Source organism: Myodes glareolus, chromosome 22 (genome assembly GCF_982192425.1).
Source record: "Myodes glareolus chromosome 22, mMyoGla1.1, whole genome shotgun sequence".
NCBI lineage: Eukaryota > Metazoa > Chordata > Mammalia > Rodentia > Cricetidae > Myodes > Myodes glareolus.
In genome coordinates, this window is record NC_142047.1 from 42,159,453 (window position 1) to 42,180,418 (window position 20,966).

Below are 20,966 nucleotides of genomic sequence, written 5' to 3' on the forward strand. Positions count from 1 at the left end.
GGAATGCTTGGGGTGTTGTATTGATCAAGGGGTGAGCATGACCCCATATAGTCAGCAGGAACACGGGCGCAGGACGTGGCAAGCAGGATTCGAGAGTTAATTGTAGAGGATGAACAACTTCTGACATAATAGCCAACAGTTAGTAATAATTAAAAACTGTAGGTAGGCCTGGACAGCTGGAGTGAAGGAGTCCCACCAGCCATGCTTCTAACCAAGGATGCTAATTTTAATTACCGAGTTCGGTGGAATGTCACGCCGTTGCAGATTTAAATCCATATACCAGGCCCCAAAGTAAGCATATAATGCTAGTAAATGTTTAAATCTACCCTCACAAAATCTTGACAGTGACTATGTCTGAGGAATAGGGAAATTGATGCATGGAGAGGTAAGGTTGACTAAGAACACGTCGAGCCCAGCCCCTGAACCAGGAAGCCAGAACTCTATTCCTGGGATGCCATGCATCTTCTCTGGGTGCACCTTAGTATTATGGGTGGGTAATCTTTCATCCATGTGTAATAAATATCATTTAATGGTTTAATAACTTAAAATTTAAAATAAGTGGTAACATTAAAATTTGATGGGAACTTAGTATAATGCAACCTTTTTTTTACTACTTTTTAAAAAGTGTAGCTAGGTTTAAGTAGGATCAAAGTGACATGTAAATCATACACACAAAGACACTCACTTGTGTATTCATGGCTCTTCATGCATGTGCTTTAAAGTCACATAGTCCTCAAACACTGTGTTTCACACACATATGCATGCATATGCTCAGTCACGTGACTGGAAACTCCTCACACAACCTTTGTGCTGATTTATACATGCACATTCATGCGTGTCCATAAAGAGATAACTATACCATCCTCATACCCATGTTCAGTAAAGTCATCTTCTTGTTTTTTACATACACACGTGCATTCTCTCTTCCAAATGTGATTTCTTCATCCTCTGTTGACATGAAGCAGTGTTGTCCTAAGTCATAAGACTCTATGAAGGGGCACGGCAGAATGGTAGGATCAGCAACTGTCCCTATACCCAAATCTGGAACAGTGTACTGGCCAATTCTTGGCTTTTAACCCCAAGATTCATCGAACCATCTTCCAGCTAGGTTCCTCCTGTCCCTCTCAGGGTCTGAGTTTCTCCCCATAGTCCTCTACTCGCTCTCCTCTTTTCCTTGGAAGCCCACGAGTCCACCAAGTCTCCAGCAGGTTCATTTCAAACATTTGAAGACACAGAGAGCATGGCTCTGTGAGGAGTAACTGGGGGAGGGAGTTGTGTGAGAAGTTTTCATTAGTTACTGTTCTGAGGATGGGAGACCTACGGGTAACTAATGTTTAGTTCCCCTGAATGCGATAATGTCCTAGACCTAAATTCAACATCATTCATCCCAGCCAAGCATTATAGCCTATGAAAGCCTTTGAAAATGAGATGGTGCAGGACAGAGAATCTGGCTAAATGAAAATTTTGCCTGTCACTTCAGGTTTGAGTATGTCGATGGATGTGTTTGTTCAAAGTCACATGCAATGAAAATAGTGATGGAAGTGTCTAGGAGAAAGATTTAGAAGCCTGAGAAAATGGGTTGATGGATTGTTTTACTTTGTATTGGAATGGCTAGCACAGAGGGAAGTGTACAATGCAATTGTTTAGAGTCCTTGGTCAGGACAAGAGCTCCGCCAAGCTGGCGAACATTACCATACAATGGATTTAGAAAAATTCACAATTCAGTCTTTCACATTTTATTTACAATTGTGCAAAGCCTCACCTGTCTAGTTTGAATGGAGTAAAACGGGCTCAGTGAAGCCTTTGGAAGAAGATCAACAGGAAACAGCCCATGCACCATGACAATTGAAGGATTTTTTGTTCGTTTGGATTTTAGACAAAACCATTGAAACAGTTCTGAGAAATTTTAAAGAAAGGTCACCTCTGTCATTTTCTGATTTGACTATAAACTAAGGTTGGGACTGTTTTAAATAGCTTTTAAATGTCCTTTATTTTTACTAGATTGTCATTGTCAATGTTTAAAAATTAAATCATGATAGCGTGTCTGAATGGGTTCCTGCCAATCTATAAGAATGCTAAAAACATGAGAAATTAATGGTTGTACAAGTATACACATTTTTTATAAGATTGTCTTCAAGTGCCAGGTGTAGTGGCATAAGCACTTGGGAGGCAGAGGCAAGTGGATCTCTGTGGGTTGGAGGCCAGCCTGGTCTACATCAACAACCCTCCCACACCCACCAAAAAAATAAAGATTGTATTTATGACACCAAGGTCATGTTTGTAGTGAGACATTCAGGCGAGACTACAGGTGACCTCTTTCCTTCTGCCTTGGATTGTTTTGTTCTGTGAACAGTCGGCATCATATTTTTTAATCAAGGAGAAAATCAATAGCACTATTTTCAGCTAACATTGGAAAAAGCCTATAAGCAAAGCATCAGGTTCCTGCTTCAGTTTTGATCAGAGAGGAGGCAGAAAGTCCACCTCAAATATGTTCTGGCAGGCTCTGTAGTATATTTATTTTTTTAATTGAAAATAGACAAGAGTATGGGAAGCCTTGGTCTCAATATATTATCCACTCTAACTTCTGAAAGGCATCAAGGGTCTGGGGAGTTATTTGAGTCAAACTAGAAGTTCACAAATGTCTTCTGTTCCTGTTACTTTATCCGGGTTAGGGATATTGCCACTGTAGTGCCTCTAAACCAAATGCTGTCTCGGACGTTTTCATTCAAATGTGATGTTTGGGTTGGAGAGATGGCTCAGTCTGTAAAGTATTTGCCTCACAAGTGAGGACGCGAGCTCACTTTTGTAAAATGCCAGGCGTGGTGGCACACTTCTGTAACCTCAGCATTTGGGGTGGGGGTAGCACAAGTTGGTCTCTGGAGCTCATTGGCCAGGGAGTCTAACTCAGCTGATGAACTTGGGCTCTGTGAGAGACCCTGTCTGGAAAAAACACAAATGAAGAGCCAACAAGTAAAGATCTCAGTGTCACCCTTTGGCCCCCACAGCGATGGGTACACACACATGTGCAGGTGCACCTGAAAACATGCAAATGCATATACCACATGCACACACCATACCACACACACACACACCATGGAGCACACATATACAGATTTTAAAATCATGCGATGTCATCAGCAATGGGGAGACATAGCACTGCCAGCAGAAGCTTGAGGAACCGCCACATAAAGGACCTCCACTTAGTTTTTGTAAAGTTAGAGTTTGACTTCGCTGTGGAAAAGAATTCAGGACAAGTCAGAGTGTGATGAAGCTAATGAGTTTATTAAGAGGGGGGAAGCAACAGGACACATTAGATCTAAGTGTAGGTGGTTAGAGAGACACAGACACATGGAGTCAATATACACCTAAGACATGGGTGGGATCTGGAAGAGAGAGAGACAGAGACAGAGAGAGAGGTGTCTTTACAAAGACACACATACACACAGAAACACAGACAGACAGACAGACACACACACACAAGATTAATTCTGTAGCTTCCTAAGCAGTGTTGCTCAAAGGATGTACTTCACAGCAAAATTAAAACAAAACAAAGCAAAAAAAAAGCAACAACAATAACAAAAAGCGAGCCAGGCAGTCGCAGCACACACCTTTAATCTTACCCCTCAGGAGGCAGAGGCAGGCAGATCTCTGTGAGTTCTAGACCAGACTGGTCTACAGAGTGAATTCCAGGACAGTTAGGTCTGTTACACAGAGAAACCTTGTTTAGTAAAACAAATAAAACACACAGCCCCAAAATTCCAAAACAACAAAACAAATACCCAACGAACAAAACAAAACAATAAAAATCCTCCCTTCATCCCCCCCCCAAAAAAAAACTACACAAGCTGGCTTATTTATTTTTCTTATGCTAAATCATCTTCTTTTGTGAGTGAACTTGTAAAGTTGTTTATATCAGGTGTGTTATTTCGGTTCAGGGAAGAGAGGAGCGCAGACACAGTTAGACTCAAAGGCATGTTAGTTCTGGCCCTGAGGAAGCACATGCTAACCTTCCATTTGGGATGTATCTATAAAAAACAAGCGCAACATAAATTTTTGAAAGTATAAAATTACCTTTGCGTGTGTGTATTCGGGTGTATGTATGTGTGTCCCTGTGTTTTGGTCATCGTGTGAGTCCTCGGTATCAAATTCGGGTCATCGGGCTTGCAGCAAGTGCCTTTAGCCTCTGAGCCATCTTGCTGACCCTTTATGAAATTCTGATGCTGTCACTTGTGGTGAAATCTTGACTCTTAATCAGTAGAAAATAACACAGATTCCAGGACAAGCTTCTTTCCTTCCAGCGCCCCCTACTTCCTCCCATCTTCCCATCCTGTCTCAGATCCAAACAATATAATAAGGATTTATTTGCTAACAATTGATTGTCAGTGTGATTATGTCACGTTTGTTTGCTAGTCAGTGTTGATGGAAATTCACTGGGTTCCTCTCCTTGTATGGAGACAGAGGATATAGGCTCTGCCGTTGGTATCTGCATCCCAGCATCTCAAAGTGGTTGTCCTCTAGGGGCCCCTCTTGGGTCAGGAAACTGGTAAAAGTTTGGAGATGATTTATCCCTCAAAGGGAACAAGAACTAATTCACAACAGAAAGGTTATTTATTTATTTATTCATTCATTCATTCATTCATCCATTTATTTAGAAGAAAAGCTCTAGGGAAAAGCAGCTCAGAAACTATAGCAACTTAGCTAATGCTTATCCAAGCTGAGAAGACTGTTGGACTCATCTTCTCCCACCAGGATATTTCAGTCTACAGCAGAAAGTCCTAAGCTCCTCCCAAACCAGACCATCTTCCCTATGTCCCGATGTCAAAATATATGCCTGACCCTTTCATTTTAAAGGTGGTTTATTTAGATTCACACAACTAAATAAGCGTTTGTTTTCTAATGACTTATTAACCTTGGGAGAAATGATAGTGATCCTGATGGCAAAGGTACAGGCAAGAGGTGGCACAAATCATACCATACTTGAAAATTATGCTGAGTAGATTTTAGATGTCTTTGCCACAAAAGCAAACAATGAGAAATATTAGGTAGCTTGGGGCTGGGGAGTAGCTTATCTGTAAAAAGCAAGATCTACTTATGGCATGGACCATAGCTGGTTTACTAGCACCCATCTTGAGTGGCCCACAACCACGGGGAACTTCAGCTCCCAGGATTCCAGTGCCCTTTTCTGGCCTCCTCAGCCACCTGCACTCATGTGTGCGCACACACACAGTTTAAAATAAAACAAACCCTGAAAGAATTAACTAGCTATTATCTGTAGCATCATGCTCTTTACAATTAATATGCACAATGCTTTTTTTAAGGTCAAGTGACACATATGAATTGAAAAGAAATATTTTAATTAAACACAATTCTTTAGTCTTTTGACTGTTGACCTATTTGAGCCCTGCACAGCTTTTCAAAGCCTCTTGGACATTTACAATAACCGAGCAGTCCTTTTGAGTTAGGTACAGCATCAGAGAACACTCCAACATGCTTGGCATATATGAATGTATAGCAAGCATTCTTGGACATTTCTAGTCCTGCAGATTGAGTACCTAAAGACAGCCATCCCTTTCCTTTCCCTCTTTCTTTATCCTTTCTTCAGTCAATCTTCCTTCCCATACTCAAGCAGTGTAGTAACTCAGAATGATGGAACACGCTTTCACGAAAGCAGTTAATATTCTGGCTAGTATTGATGTCATGACATGGCATGTCACTTAGGGAAAATAAAGAGCTGCGATATGGTGAGACATGCTTAAGATTAAGTAGTCAGAGCTATTTGAGCATTGGCCAAAAGCCAGATGAATTTAATGGCCCAAGACTTAGTTCTGTCAGCTAAGTGTCTCAACAGCGGACAGTGTTGCCCTTGGTCATGTGGAATTTACCCTCCACGGAGTTGGCATCTGTGTTTCACATGACCGTATAAGAATGATCACTACTATGTTGTATCTCATCATGACTGAAAACTTCTTCTCTTTCTCCTAGGTGTTTGCCCAACTCTTGTGAGCACGGTGGCGAGTGTTCTCAGTCTTGGAGCACCTTCTACTGTAACTGCACGAACACAGGGTACACGGGAGCCACCTGCCACAGCTGTAAGCCACACACACCCGCTTGCTCTTCTGCCCTCTGCGTCCTTTGTGTTGCTTTCTCTGCTGTCTGTGCTTATGTGACCTTGTACTGAGACACAAAGCCTGAATTTCAGCATGCAACCAGTTTCTAGTCCACACCTCATTTCATTAAATCCCCAAAGTAGAAACACATAATGTAAAACAAGAAAGAAAGGGGTTAGATAGTTGGAAAGGACAAAAATATGTACAGAAAGCAAAAGATATCAAAGGACAAAATAATACAATAAGATGTAGATGGTGTGAATACCTTTTGGTACCTAACCTGGATGGCATTTGACTCTGACCTTTCTAGAAGTGCAGTATAAGTAGAAATCGGATCAGTTATTAGATTTTTGTTGATACTATACGGTAATGATATTCTCAGAAACAGCGTTGGATGGGCTGGGTTGGGGTAGGCTCTGGTACAGAGAGGTACTCATCAAGGACATTCCAAAGGAAAGTATTTCATTTGGGCATTGCTAAGTGAGTATCATAGACTAGCTTAGGTACAGTATAAATTTGTTCTTACAGTTTAGTGCTGGAAGTTCAAGGTCATGTGGGCTCAAGGATTTGGCATCTAACGAGGGCCTGCTTACTGGTTCACAGACTGTCACCTTCCCTCTGTGCTCTCACACAGCCCCAGGCATGAACTCTGAACCCCATTGTCTATAATGAAGTCTTCGCTCTCATGATCTTGCCTCCCCCCAAATCTCTATCCCCTAAACCATCTTTGCAGGAATTCTCTTCTGTATGTGAATTTTGGGGAGCCACAAGCCTTCAGTCTTAAATTCCATCAAAGATTAGTTAATGAGGTTGATGGTAGTAAAGTGGGGCAAGTAATTATTATAGTAATTGTAGTAAATTAATTGAGCACTTTCTAAATTTCAGCAGTGGGTTTAGCACTTTGTGCATGCTGACTCATTTAGCTCTGATATCACCTTCTATGCTAGTATTGTTAACTCATGAGATAATTCAGCAATGTTAATAAACTTCCTAAGTTTGCTTAAAGGGTATAAGCAGGAGAATGCTCCAGAGCTTGAGGTCACAGCCAATATATTTTCCTATGTTATAAACCATGTACCTTTTTTTTCTACTGAAATGTTTTCTACTGTAATTCTCATGTTATTTTTGTGGTCCACTTGTTCAATAAAGGAACGGCCCACATTTCCAACCTCCACACCCACTGTTTCATGCTATTACTCAAATTCTGAGAAACACAAGAAGCAAGAGTTGACTTGAAGCAAGAGCATTAAGTGCAATGTCAATGACCTTACAAACTTGGACAGGTCAACCACACAATTCATTTTTGTGTATGTGTGTCCCTACTTGAGTAGGAATCAGAATCCTAGGCTCTCAGCCCTGGACACCCTACAGAGGACAACAAGAAGCTCTCGTTCAAGGGTAGAAAGACTGTGGTCAAGAGAACTTCTTGGTCCTATCAATCTCTCAAGGGTAATGACCAGGTACTGGTTATATATATATGATTCTACAAACACTTACAGGAAATAAAGCTTCACCTAACTTGTCACCAGAGGCCAAATTGCTCAATCAATGTTACCCAGTTACTGAGAGATGGTGCATTTTAATTTTTATATCTTCTATCATTTCCATTATAATGTCTGACTTGAATCTGAAAGTTATTAAATGGATTGTAATTGACTCTGCATGCTGCATTGTCATTAATAAGTGAATATAACTATAAACACAAACAGCTCTGAGGAGAAACTTGAACGGGAAATAAAAAAGCCATTTGACATGTGACCCATAATGGAATTTTAAAACCAATAGATTAGGTTATAGAGCAAGGTGCTTAATTAGAGCTGGAGGGCTTTTGTCAATGATACTCCGAGAAACAAGGTGAGAATGATGCTACTGGTCATAGAGGGGAGACAAAGATGGAGTCTCTGAAATGTTCTGTTAGAACCCCAGCAGTTGGAAGGCTGAGACAGGGGCATCATGGCTTAGAGGCTAGACTGACCTCATATTGAGTGTTTGTTTTTTAAAAAGGAAAGGTTTAAATTAGAACATAACCATTACATCATAGAAGGTCAGTCAGTGAATATTAAAGCAAAAGTCTTCCCTGTTTGGGCCTGGAGAGATGACTTGTCAATAAGAACAAGTACTGCTCTTGCAGAAGATCTGAATTCTGCTACCAATGACCTCTTGAGACAATTTGCAAACATCTACAACTCCACTTTTAAGGGATCCAACACTTCTGGCCTCCAAAGGCACCTGAACCCATATGCACATACTCCACCACACGCACATACATGTAATCAAAAACAATGGACCTGGAGATTTGAGTTAGAATTTAAGAGCGAGTATTGCTGCTCTTCCAGGGAACCTGAGGTTTAGATTCCAGCACCTGGACCAGGTGGCTCAAAAGTTCCTCTAACACTGGCTCCAGGGAGATCTGACTCTTCTGGCCTCCCTGGGCATATGTATATATATGTGTATATATATATACACACACACTGGGCATATGTATATATATGTGTATACACACACACACACATACACACACATGCCTCACCTTCATGTAACTAAAAATAGAAGTAAATCTTAAAACATATAAAAATAAATTTTCAAAAGCATTTCTATTATTCTCGTCTACCTCTATGCTTTGGCGAGCCCATCACCATTCCAAAGTAATGTGTATATCTTTGGCAACCACTTTGAAGGCATCTATGACCATATGCATATGCTCTCAGAATTATAAAGCTAACCATTTTACATGCCCACGTCAGTGCACAATGCAAATATCGCTCCAAACCACTGTGTGGTTATGTCTCCATCTCTGTAATTTAAACATGATAAGTGAAAGCATCATATGGTAGGGCTGGGTGCAAGGAAAGTTCCAGAATTATTTGTAAAATTTGTAACTTTACACGAATTAGCTGCAATGTATCATGTGTCCTAAACATTCATTAAGACAATTTTCAAAAATTTAAAATTAATTCGGGGAGGCTACCCAGGGGTTTGTTTTATTTCAGATTTCATGGAATAAAAAAACCTTAATGGAAGTTACTGCTACATTTGGCCAGGCATTCATTGAGGAGTGTGCATTTCACAGCTGTTAATATCAAACCTTATGCGTGGCAAATATATATGCCTATAATAAAAAATTCAATTATGGATCAAAACACAATGAGACCACTTGGGGGCATATTTCATATGAATATTTCCTCTGCTTTGAATCTTAATTGTGTCGAATGCTCATTAAAGAACATTAGAGAAGTTTCATAATTACATTTAAAACTATAGATGAGGAACTTCGTGAATCATTTTCCCCTTTGAAGAAAAATGTTTACCTCTAGCTAAGTGGATGTGAGAAAGTAGCATAGTTCAAATATTATTTAAAATGTTCCCATTGCGTAATGATTGGGTAGCACCTGCTTTGTTCTGAAGGTCACTACTGTGCCTTCAGATGTTAGGTTATTACAAGGTGATGCTAGAATTAGATATTCTGAAACGGGTACCACAAGCTCCCTCGTTATACTTACAAAGGTCTTAACATTTAAATTGCTGCCTTCTTTTCCCAAGTCCTCTTTACTATAAAAAGTAAAGTAAATTTACATTTTGATCTAATAATCTCCTCCTTTGGTGATGAAAACGTCATAAAATACAACCTCATTTTTTTTTTGGTATGTTACCCCTTTCATCCATATTAATTTGAAAAGAAAAGAAGGATGGATATTGTTTTAAAATAGAAATGTTACCTGTTCTCTTGGCTAGTGCAGCAGATAGACTTGGGGATCTACCGTAAAAATCTCTTAAAGGTTGAGCGATTTGTTTCGTGTTATTTCATTTATGATGTCTCTCTTTCCTCTCACTCAGCCGTCTATGAGCAGTCATGTGAAGCCTATAAGCACCGCGGAAATGCTTCTGGGTTTTACTACATAGACTCAGATGGAAGTGGACCTCTGCAACCATTTTTACTATACTGCAATATGACTGGTAAGTTAGCACACTTCCGTTTCCTAGTTAAATCTGCTTCAGTGAACTAATTGTACCAAATTAAAATGACATAAGTGTGACATTGATCTAATTTGCAACCATGGTTGAAGTGGACATTTGTTCTGGCTTCATTTCTATTGCTGGGGTAAAACACCCCTACAAGAGACAATTTAGGAGAGAGAGGCTTTATTTTAGTTTATAGTTCTTGATTACAGTCTATCATTTTGGGGGAAGTCGTGGTAACAGAAGCTTGAGGCAGCTAGTTACATCATACCCACAGTCAGGGACGCCCAGCTAGCCTTTGCTGTCTTGCATAGTCTAGGGACTGGTGCAGCCCGGTGACCTGGGACTCTAGAAGACAATTATTCGTAGAGATGCACACAGACCAACCTGATCTAGCTAATCCTTCACTGAGACTCTCTCCCCAGGAGATTCTAGATTGTGGACAGTGACAATGAAAACTAACTGTCACAGTACTGTTTGGTAAAAAGCAACACGAATATTTAACAGACTTGTTAAATGTTAATAATTTACAATATTGTTAGTCTATGTGCATATGGTAACTGAACAATATATCTAATGAAAACGTTTCCTATTGTGTCTCAGAACGCAAGACTTTGTGAGAGAAATCAATGCCCAGAAAAAAAAAAAAAGATCTGAATAAGATACATGGTTTTAAATACATGTAGCTATGAAATGTATTTGTTTTCTAGAAATTTTGTTCTATAGAAACTCAGAGAGAAATTAATAGTCACAGAAAAATGTGTTTGATTAAGTTCAGCTTTTGCCCATGATACAAAAAGAACCAGAGTGGTCATAAACTTCAAACGTCAGTAACAGATTGCAAGTATAAACAGCTGCCCTCTTCTTGTCAGCACGAACACCCTTCTGCTCACCACGGAATGGGAGAGCTAACCCAATACGAGAGAGAGAGAGAGAGAGAGAGAGAACTTAAGGATGTAAAAGTATGACCTATGCTTTTCATTATTCCATTACTCATAGGTGGTTAAATTGTATGTTCAGAGCATTCTAAAAAGCCATAGTAAATGATTTTAATTTACAATGATTACTAGATTCCAAATTAACATAAAATTGTTTGTTTCTCTATACCAGTAGTATGCAATTAGAAAGTAACCTTTTAGAAGATCGTATCTCCAAGATATGATCAAACTCTCAAATTGTATTAAATATAATAGGGGATATGCAAGATTTCTCACAGATAGGTGTGAAGTGCTCTTTATATGATTTAAAATCCTAAAGGAATAGGGGAATATAAAATTTTTCATTAATTAAGAGTCTCAACATTGTAAAATGTCAGTTCTTGCAAGATTGATATTGATTTTTAGTACAAACCTAAATTAAAATTCCAGTGGGGAGATTGTTTGTAGGTTGTTGTTATTATTTTTGGTGAGAATGGGTAATAAGCAGATTTTATACTTTATGGGCACACATGAAAGGGTCAGAAACAAGTCAGTTTTGAAGAACAGAGCGGAAGGACTCAGTTGTATCAGATATAAACGTTGGTAACTGAAACAAAAGAGAGACTTCATAAACAGATTTCCTATATGTAGGTAATTGAGTTTTTACCAAGGCGATACTGATGGGTGATGAGGAAGATAACCTTTTCAGCAATTGATACCAAGGGAAATTGTATATAAGCACCAAAAAGAGAAGGCATATTTATCCTTCCTTTATCAAACACAAAATGATGAATTCTGGGTCTATTATTATATCCAATATGACAGCCATATACTACTTAAATTAAGATTAGTGTCAAGGTTCAATGAATTCAACTGTAATTTACCAATACAAGCAAACGAGCACTGTAACTAAAAGCAAATAATTGCTCATTAAGGTCTAACCTGGTTAGCTAGTAAGGAGTGCCCTGGTCATCATAATAGAAAGTTTCCCTCCACACAACGCTGCAGCAGGACATCTGGATTTGTGAAGCAAAGCAAAGGAAAGGGATAATTTTGAAAAGAGTCAAGCATTGTTTTGGAGGAAGATTTGCTCCTGGAAATCTTGTCATGAATATCTGAAGAAGCAACCTTCCAGATAGAAGCGATAGCAGATACCAAGTCCTGAGACCTCTAGGTGTATGCAGAAACGAGCAGCAAACCCATGTTAGCTGGGGGATGACTAGGGAGGAGGGCACAGTGAAGGATGAGGAGAGGCAACTAGATGGCAAAAGACGTGAGTGAGACAAGATGGGTACATTTCAAGCAGTCATATATGATGTGTTCTACCTGACCTCCTCTGATAGGACCATAGCTACTCCCACATTGGCTAATGCCTGTCCAGGGGCAAGGATACAATCGATACAGAGTGGAAGTTAGGAGACCATTTTGAAAGCACAGATGTATTAGCTACCTTCCTACTGTTCTGATAAAAGTAAGACAACTTATAGAAGGAAGAGGTTTGCAGGGTAGGGAGGCTACAATTCTAGTGGGCAAGATTCCATAATGGCAGAGCTGAGGTGGCAGGCAGCGGGTGGCTGAAGCTGCAGCCAGGGACCCACATTTCAAGCCACACAAGAATCAGAGAGTGTGCACTCAACGCGGCGTGAGTCTTCTGAAATCACAACACCTGCCTTCAGTGACAGGCTTCCCCACACGTCACACTTCTTAATCCTTCTCAAAGAAACAGCATCTGGGGACCGCGTATTCCCACGCGAGAGACTTAAGGAGGACGGTTCATACAAATCCTCAGAGCAGATGTCCAAGGACAAGCTGATAGTGGTGCCATTGCCCCTGACCATTACCAAGGCAGATGGGGCAAAGAAACTCGCCTTGTGTGTTGAATACATAAGAGACATGAGAAAACCAAAAGAAGCATGATCTACTTAGACAACCAAATTGTGAATGTTGTTGGAGATGGGATCAGGAAAGGTTTGAGGAACAGAGAGCAGAAACTCCATATGACTCATTTTGAGTTAAAGATGTCTGTCACAATCAAACAAGAAGTTAAGGAGATAGCTGGAGAGGCGACAACAATTGGTCTTCCCTAACATATAATTCTCAAAACAACAGGGTAGTGGTTAAGCCTGGGCTGTTGGTTTTTATGGGGCGAGAATTACTGTAGAACTTATCTTTAGAGAGCTTTCAAATATACTCCTTGGTGACTTCATGAGTTGGCAACCACTGAAGAAACTGTTCTACAGACCAAACTGGTCTAAAACACATGCTGATTTGACATGCTTATCCCCTGTGTGCCTCTGTACAGTCTGCACATTACATATTCCCAGAAAATAGCCAGGGCTTTCTGCCTTGTAGGTCAGGAGGGCCATAGACCCTTAGACACTCTTTCCAGATGATTATTTTATGTACACAAAGTTTCGAGTTTCTGTTTTACACCTAAGACTCTCAAATTTTTGTATGAATAGATTAATCTGCCCTGTAAAATTTAAACACACCGATAGTAAAAAGGAATGAACAAAGGAAAACTGTCCACGGAAGCTATGCACTTGAGTGTCCCAATTAATTTTTAAACTTGCCCAGTTTGTATAAGACAGATCGTGAGACAGAATTAACAGCAATGCCCCTACAAAACTAATAATCTTGTGTCCCCATAAACGCTTCATGAGCCATTCATCTACACGAGGCCTAAGTTGTGATACTAAAAATTAGATTTCCGTAAATTAATAAATATCTCTGGGGTTTGAGGCTTCCAGAAACACACACACACTCACGCACGTGCACACACACAAAGAGTGGCAGGGGTAGAGGTAGGGGGAGTTGTTTCTTGATTTGTGGTCGTCATGTTCCATAAAATAACCATGGGCATTAGATTAAAAAGTACTAAATCATTGCTCCTAAGAGGAGTATAGGAAGATAGGTTTTCAAGAGTCTCTGGTATTGAAGTATTCTCTTCAATAAATCAATACTTAATCTTGTTTTATATGTGTTTAAGGTTAAGGAAATTCTCTCTCTCTCTCTCTCGCACACACACACACACACACACAGAGAGAGAGAGAGAGAGAGAGAGAGAGAGAGAGAGAGAGAGAGAGAGAGAGAGATAGATATTCATTAACATTGAATTTGTGACCCAAAGCATTGTAACTCACTTCTGGGCAGTGCTAATCTAATATGTTTTATGTTCCAGTCATGGTTTGATCCTAGTGATCATCCTCAGTGCCTCTGCAGTATTAGGCAACCATTTAAAACAGCAATGTCACCAACCAAAAGAGAGAAGGGGGAAGGATTACAAAATAGACCATAACTACATTCGTTTATGATGTGAGAACTGAAAGAGGAGGCAGGGAGCAGCTGTATCCTGAGCTTTAGCTGGGAATACAGAGATTGAGAACTCAAATGTTTGCTACTCTGTGCATGTCTACACATGACTGGAGAATGTTGGGGTTACAAAGAAATTGGGAGCAAGTGGGCGAATTCAGAAATAATGAAGATCTATAAATGATGGGACCCACTATCTCACATGCTACCATGGATAATAATTCAGGCAGGCATCACCAAATGCAAATTACTGAATTACATCTGCCAGATGTTGAGGGCAGAGACACATTTGTTCAGGGACAGCAACATGTCTCTAGAAGCTTCAGATTACTGAAACATAGTCCAACAAAGGAACTCAGACTACAACAACCCCCAGCAAGGAGCAGGAGAAGCACCGTGTTACAATGTGAAACTCTCCTTGGTGTTTTCTTTTTCTTTTCTTTTTCCTTTTATTTGTTTTTCAAAAAAAGAAAACAAACTATCTTTTTTCATTTTACATACCAATCCAGTTCCCACTCTCTTCCCTCCTCCCATTCCCTTCACTATCCCTCCACCCCTGCCATCCACTCCGCAGAGAGGATAAGGCACGTTGCTTTGAAGAAGGACCAAGGCCCTCCCTACTATATCTAGGCTAAGTAAGGTATGCATCCAAAGAGAATGGGTTCCAAAAAGCCAGTGCACACAGTAGGGATAGTTCAGTTTACAATTCTTAGATCATACTCCATTGCAGGAAGAAACATGGAGGATTTTTATTTTTGCAAATGAGGAAACCAAGACTCGACAAGTGCCAGTGTGGTAGGTTGGTGGTATCAGGTGGGAACAGGCAAGAACACAAACCTTAGCACCTTTTCTTGCAGCCTGGAGCCTTTTTCATGTTTGATCAGTGCCCTGTTCCTTGTCTCATTTTGTTACCCAGATCAGGGAGAGCAGTCAAGAATACTAGGCACAGTGCTGATTCAATGACTTTCAAATGTGTGACTTAGAAAACGAATAGACGTTTGAAATCAGTGTGAAGGAAATGATTCCAAGTGGATGAAAAGAACCCTAAGCACTACAAGCTAACCGACACAAACAAGCAAACAAAAATCCCGATTTCAAATGGGTAATTTCTTAAGTCACATTAAAGACCGAATTTCTTTGCCAATTGAGCATCCTAAATATAATTTAAAAATGGAATTAGATGGATCCCTGGCGATGTTGCTGTTTGGTGGAAGGCGGTTGTATTCCACTCTAAACTCATTGTGTTTGCTTTAATGAAATAGTTTAATGTTTAAGCAGTTTCTCTTTATCAAATGTTGCATTGTAAAGAAGATTGCTTCAGCCAGGGCTGAAGTGAGGGCTTTCCAACCCTTGACAAGTGCAAATGCTGTGTCTTCAACTCCCCACTCTTTCCTGTACTGTTAGGGCTTTCTGGGCTTTTTAACAGGCAGCTCCGTGTAATTTTATCATAATGATGTGGAGATACCAGGGTCTCTTGGAGAAAAAGGAGTCTTTCTGGGGGAGCTTGTGTTCCAAAACAAAAACTGATGGCTTCCAAAGCTCTCCCAAGCCTGTGGCTTTCAGATTTTTGTAAATTCACAGAACGAGATTCTCAGGCAGAGTGCGAGTTTTATGGTGAGTTTTATTACAGATGCATAGATGGGACCTTAGGAGAGATAACGAGAGCCACATTGTTTGAGCTAGGCTTGGAGGTTGGCCACATGGCAGGGAGGAGAGCTTCAGATTCTGAAGACAAAGTCCAAAGTACCAAAGGCAGCACAGGCAGGCTCTGACTGGCATCTGAAAGGAGAAAGAAGAAAGGAAAGAGAGGAAGTGACGTTTTTCTGAGTCAGGACACAGAAACCTGGGTAGACCCAACAGAACCTCATGGTGCCTCATAGGGACTGTACTAGTGGGGGGGGGGAGTCCTGGGAAGGAAAAGTGCATTATCCATCAAAGAGATAATTGTTCCTCCTATCTCATTAGCATGGCTTAATATAAACCAGTCTTCTTGGCTATGCCCAACTAGATGAACTCTTAAGGAAGGAGACTTCCATTCCTTTGACTGGAAAACAACTTTCATTTAATGGGCTCTTAGAGCTACTCTAACAATAAGACAAGGGTGCTACGTCTTACAAAAGTTGCATAATTGTTTTCACTTTGGAGATTTCGGAATTTAAGGGTTGTTAGGAGCCATATAGGTTAGGGTTATTAGGAGCCATGTAGGTTAACTGGGCACCTTTGCTAGAAGGCAGCTAGCTATGCATGCATTAAGGCTGTACACCGTGCACTAGCGGGCCCTGCTTCTCTTCCCTCTTGCTTTCCAGAATGCACTACTCCCAACCTGCTCTTTCCAGTCTTTAGCACATCTATCACCCTCAGCTATTAAACACGAGGCACCACAGCTTTGCAACTGTGTTGCTTAAACAGCAGGTTTTTTTCTTTATACTGTTATCACCCTAAAAAATAGCAGTCAGCCTCAGGTAAATCAAGGCCTTAATTACTCAGTTGCTTTATTTACAATTCATAGTATTAGAAATCTCTGCAGGGAGGGACACTGGCAAACTCAAATTACCATTCTATTTTTTATTTTAAGTCCGTAGATTTTTCTGCCCGTTTCAGCAGTCTCTTCCTGTTCATTATTTTCCTGCGTCTCCTTACTCCATAACTCTTGTTGCATTTAGCAAGGAATAATTTCTCAGAAATGAAAAGCTTGACTCGAAAGCAGACATTAAGGTAAATACTTAGGAGCAGATTTTAGAGATTTTGTTGAACGTATTATTAGCGAAGAGATGAGTTCCCTGTTAAAGCTGGTTCAAAAGAGAAATCAAATAACAGACACTCACACGCATTAGAAATATTAATATTATTGTGTAAGGGGAGGCCACACCCGTTTCTTTCCCTGCAGGGGAGGCAAGTCAATAGATTGTCAATCAAATGGTGGTTGCTCGGCTAGCCACAGGAGTTACTAATAACCTGCAAGGAAACAATGTTATTCTTTCTAAGAATGTTAGATAAACTGGCAACAAGTACAACAATTAAACAAAACAAGAAACATACACAGAACAGCTAGGAGGTTGAAAGATGGTCAAAGGCAGGCTTGTCTTGGACGTTCCAGATAGGAAACTGCTTTAGAGACATTTAAAGGCCTGTCTGCTGCCCACTCTTAGGGGTAATTGATATCAAAAAAGACTTGTAACTTCCCCGGTACAGATTTGCTGTACTCCAGAGCCACAGTGCTCCTCAGTTTATGGAGGGGGGGTATGCCCATCCTCCAGACGACATGTACCTCTCACATCTGGGCTCCTGTCTTGTGATCTAGCTGTAGCACACACAGGGGCATATGACACTCAGGGTCGTGGCCTGTGGGAAACTGGGGTGTGAGGAATCTAAGCTGCTAGGAGTCCCTGTAAGAAATGTTCCCCAATAAGAGTACTTCCAGGTCAGTTAGGAAAGACAGATGGGTAAGTAAATGATAGTAGTAGGTGACGGAAGGATGGCCTGTGACACATAGGTAATAGATGGATAGATGTTAAATTAATGTATGCTTGGTGACGACAGGTAGATACACAGATGATAGTTTATAGATGGATAGATAGATAATTGGTTGATAAATGGAAGATATTTATTAAATATTTACTATATATTATGGATGAGCAGATAGATAGATAGATAGATAGATAGATAGATAGATAGATAGATAGATAGATGAAAGTTTATAGATGAATTTGATCCAGGTGATAGATAAAGGATAGGTAAATAAGATATGAGTAGGTGATAGACTTTGATGAATGGATGATTGATAGATTATAGATGAGTGGATAGATGGATTGGCAGATAAATGGATTAATATGTAATATGTAGATATATGGTAAATAGGTAAATGACAGTTGTATAGGTTTAGATCGATGATAGATTACAGATGAATGAATAATAGATATATAGATAATGCACAGTTGGTAGATGGATATATGATAGGTAAAAGATGGATAAGTAATAGATACAAAGATGATAACATACAGATACATATATAGAAGTTAGGTAGTTGATAGATGGCAGATGGACATAGGATAGGTAGATAAATGATCACTGGAAAGATCATAGGTGGATAGCTGAGAAACAAAGGGCGCTATCTGCATATAAGGCAGAATAACTTGTTAGCTTGAAAGCAGACCTGTCACAGTTTCACACTTTACCGTAGTTTGTCATCCTTTCTGCTGTTGGAGAGTTATAAAGCAGTTCAATGGCAATGGAAGTTTCATAGTCACTGCATAAGAGAATGAGATAACCTGGGCTGTGCTCTAAAATAGATATTACACCATTTTTATTCCTCTGTTTCCATATTTGATGATTCCCTCATTTCCCCAGCACATGCCTTTGGCACGTGCCAGACTGTGTGCTTGGGACAGAACAATTAGCATGTTAAGTAATGTAGGTGATCTCAGACTGAGAGTTCCCAATGAAGCAAACCACGACAAATCATGTGGTACTTGCATTTTTTAAAAAAAATTATTTCTAAGGCCATGCCAAAAACCTCAACTAGCACAACCATGTCTGTACGACCAGGAAGACGGCTCTAAGCTTAGAGTTTCCCAGGATCCTCCTATTAAAACCTACAGAGGTGATTCCGGTCAGACCTAACCACAGGAACCCTCACTTCTTTTGCTGAAAATCTCAGATGAGCTCATGTGTCCTTTGCCTTGGAGATCTGATCTAGGTGGTCTGCTAAGCACAATTTCTCCTTAACTGCACACTTAGTAGCATTTTGTATCAGAAAATAAAATTGCTTACAGAACCTCTCCTAATATCTGCTGGCTTCAGTATTTCCAAAAGGAAACATTTATAAAAGCTGCCACTGAATGGCGGCCATGCATGATGGCTTTAACCTTTCTTAGTCCCTTTAGAAAAAACAAAACAAACAGGGAAGTTGAACTATACAGAGGTCCCTCTTAATGTGACCCCAAAGGCCCAGAGACAAAGACTCCAAGCTGGTTCATTGTCTTGCTCTTCTGAAAGCTATTCAGCCAGAGTTAAGCTTCTTCATGCATAGCAGCAGATTCACCCCCAGAAAAGGCCACTGGTTTTGTTGAACAATAAGAGCCCAGTCTGAGGGAGGCCAGGGTGACTGGAGTTGCTTGCTTAATAATAACCTTAAGCCTCCAACAGCTGTGGTTGAGTCAGCAAAAATTGTAGGATTTCTGACCTAGCCTATTGACTGGTTCTGCCAATTCATTTCAAACTTGGAAGGGAAGGCTTAGATTTTACTTTCTACTTCACTTTCTGAAGGGCACAGACCTATGCCAGCTATACAACCCTATGTGATGGCCTCAGCCCTGTTCTGCAGGCCACCCCCAATTAATTTCCTTTGCTTATATATAATGCCCTTCTGGAGAGAAGAGGCCTACTGATTGCACCCTAAGCTAAAATGTAAAGGAGAAATGAAAGGATTAGCAGACATTTCACAGAATACAATGACCCACGAACAGAGGGACAAGAACACTGAATTGTTCCAGCGCCATTTCACCCACTGTTTTATTTGATAATTCCAGAAGTGATGGGTGCAGAAACTGTGAAACTTGATCCCTTTGTCTTGTTTCTATTGCTGATTCCTGTGACTATATTAGCTAAACAGGGGACGAGATTTTACACTTTTATTACGACTTTTCCCCAATTTCGCACATTCATTGATTCTCAAATGCCTATAATCCCAGTTCCAGGGAATCTGATGCCCTCTTCTGGCATCCAAGGGTACCTACACTCACACACACACACACACACACACACACACACACACACACCCCTTTCTCTCTCTCTCTCTCACACACACACACACACACACATACACACACTCTCTCTCACACACACTTTAAAAAAAGAAAAGAAGGATGAGATATATACTCATACTGGTTGAAGAGAGATTTAAATTTTTGATTTCATTTTTGCTGGTAACGTGAATAATTGGAAGAGTAAACAATTTTATTTTTATATCAGACAGTATAAGCTATTTTACTAATTGGAACATTCACTTTTTCACATTGTAGTATGTAATATAATTCTGTGTATATAAACAAATAATATTTTACATGTAGAACATGTACCATTTTTTTTCTTTCTTGAATATCAAAAGGAGTGATTTTTTAAAAAAAGGCTAGCCTGTCAGAATTACTAGATGAACATGACTACAAAAACTCAATAGTTCTGATTTTCTAATAACTTCATCACAAATATTGCTGTGATTAAATAAAATAAGGCATAAGCAAAAATCACGGTGAATGCATGGTGTTAGGATACATTTCAGGGAAGAGAGTCATTTTGCGATCATTTTAAAAACTTGAGGATCCATTTGTGTTGATTCTCTCTCAGAGAGTTTTGATGACTGGAAAGACTTAACCCAGATAGAAGATGATTTTGATTTTCTTTATTTATTTTAACTTTTGCAGACTAGTGATGGTCTCCTCTCTTTCTTCCCCCATTTCTGCATACAAGAAACGGCATGGACCATCATTCAGCACAACGGGTCTGACTTAGTGAGAGTCAGGAACGCTCATTCCGAGAACCCACACACTGGGGTTTTTGAGTACGCAGTCAGCGTGGAACAGCTGCGGGCCTCCATTAACCGCGCAGAGCACTGCCAGCAGGAGCTCGCGTACTACTGCAAGAAGTCCAGGCTCGTTAATCAGCAAGGTGGGTAAAC

General features: G+C 40.1%; 1 protein-coding gene across 1 annotated transcript in view; it reads left to right on the forward strand.

Annotated features, from left to right (window-relative positions):
* The window catches only part of Cntnap4 (contactin associated protein family member 4), a 298,020-nt gene that overhangs the window by 206,864 nt on the left and 70,190 nt on the right, over window positions 1-20,966 (forward strand). The window contains exons 11-13 of the mRNA XM_048437330.3: window positions 5,983-6,089; window positions 9,942-10,061; window positions 20,759-20,956. Coding sequence (XP_048293287.3) covers window positions 5,983-6,089; window positions 9,942-10,061; window positions 20,759-20,956 — 425 coding nt within the window. The remainder of the gene's footprint in view (window positions 1-5,982; window positions 6,090-9,941; window positions 10,062-20,758; window positions 20,957-20,966) is intronic.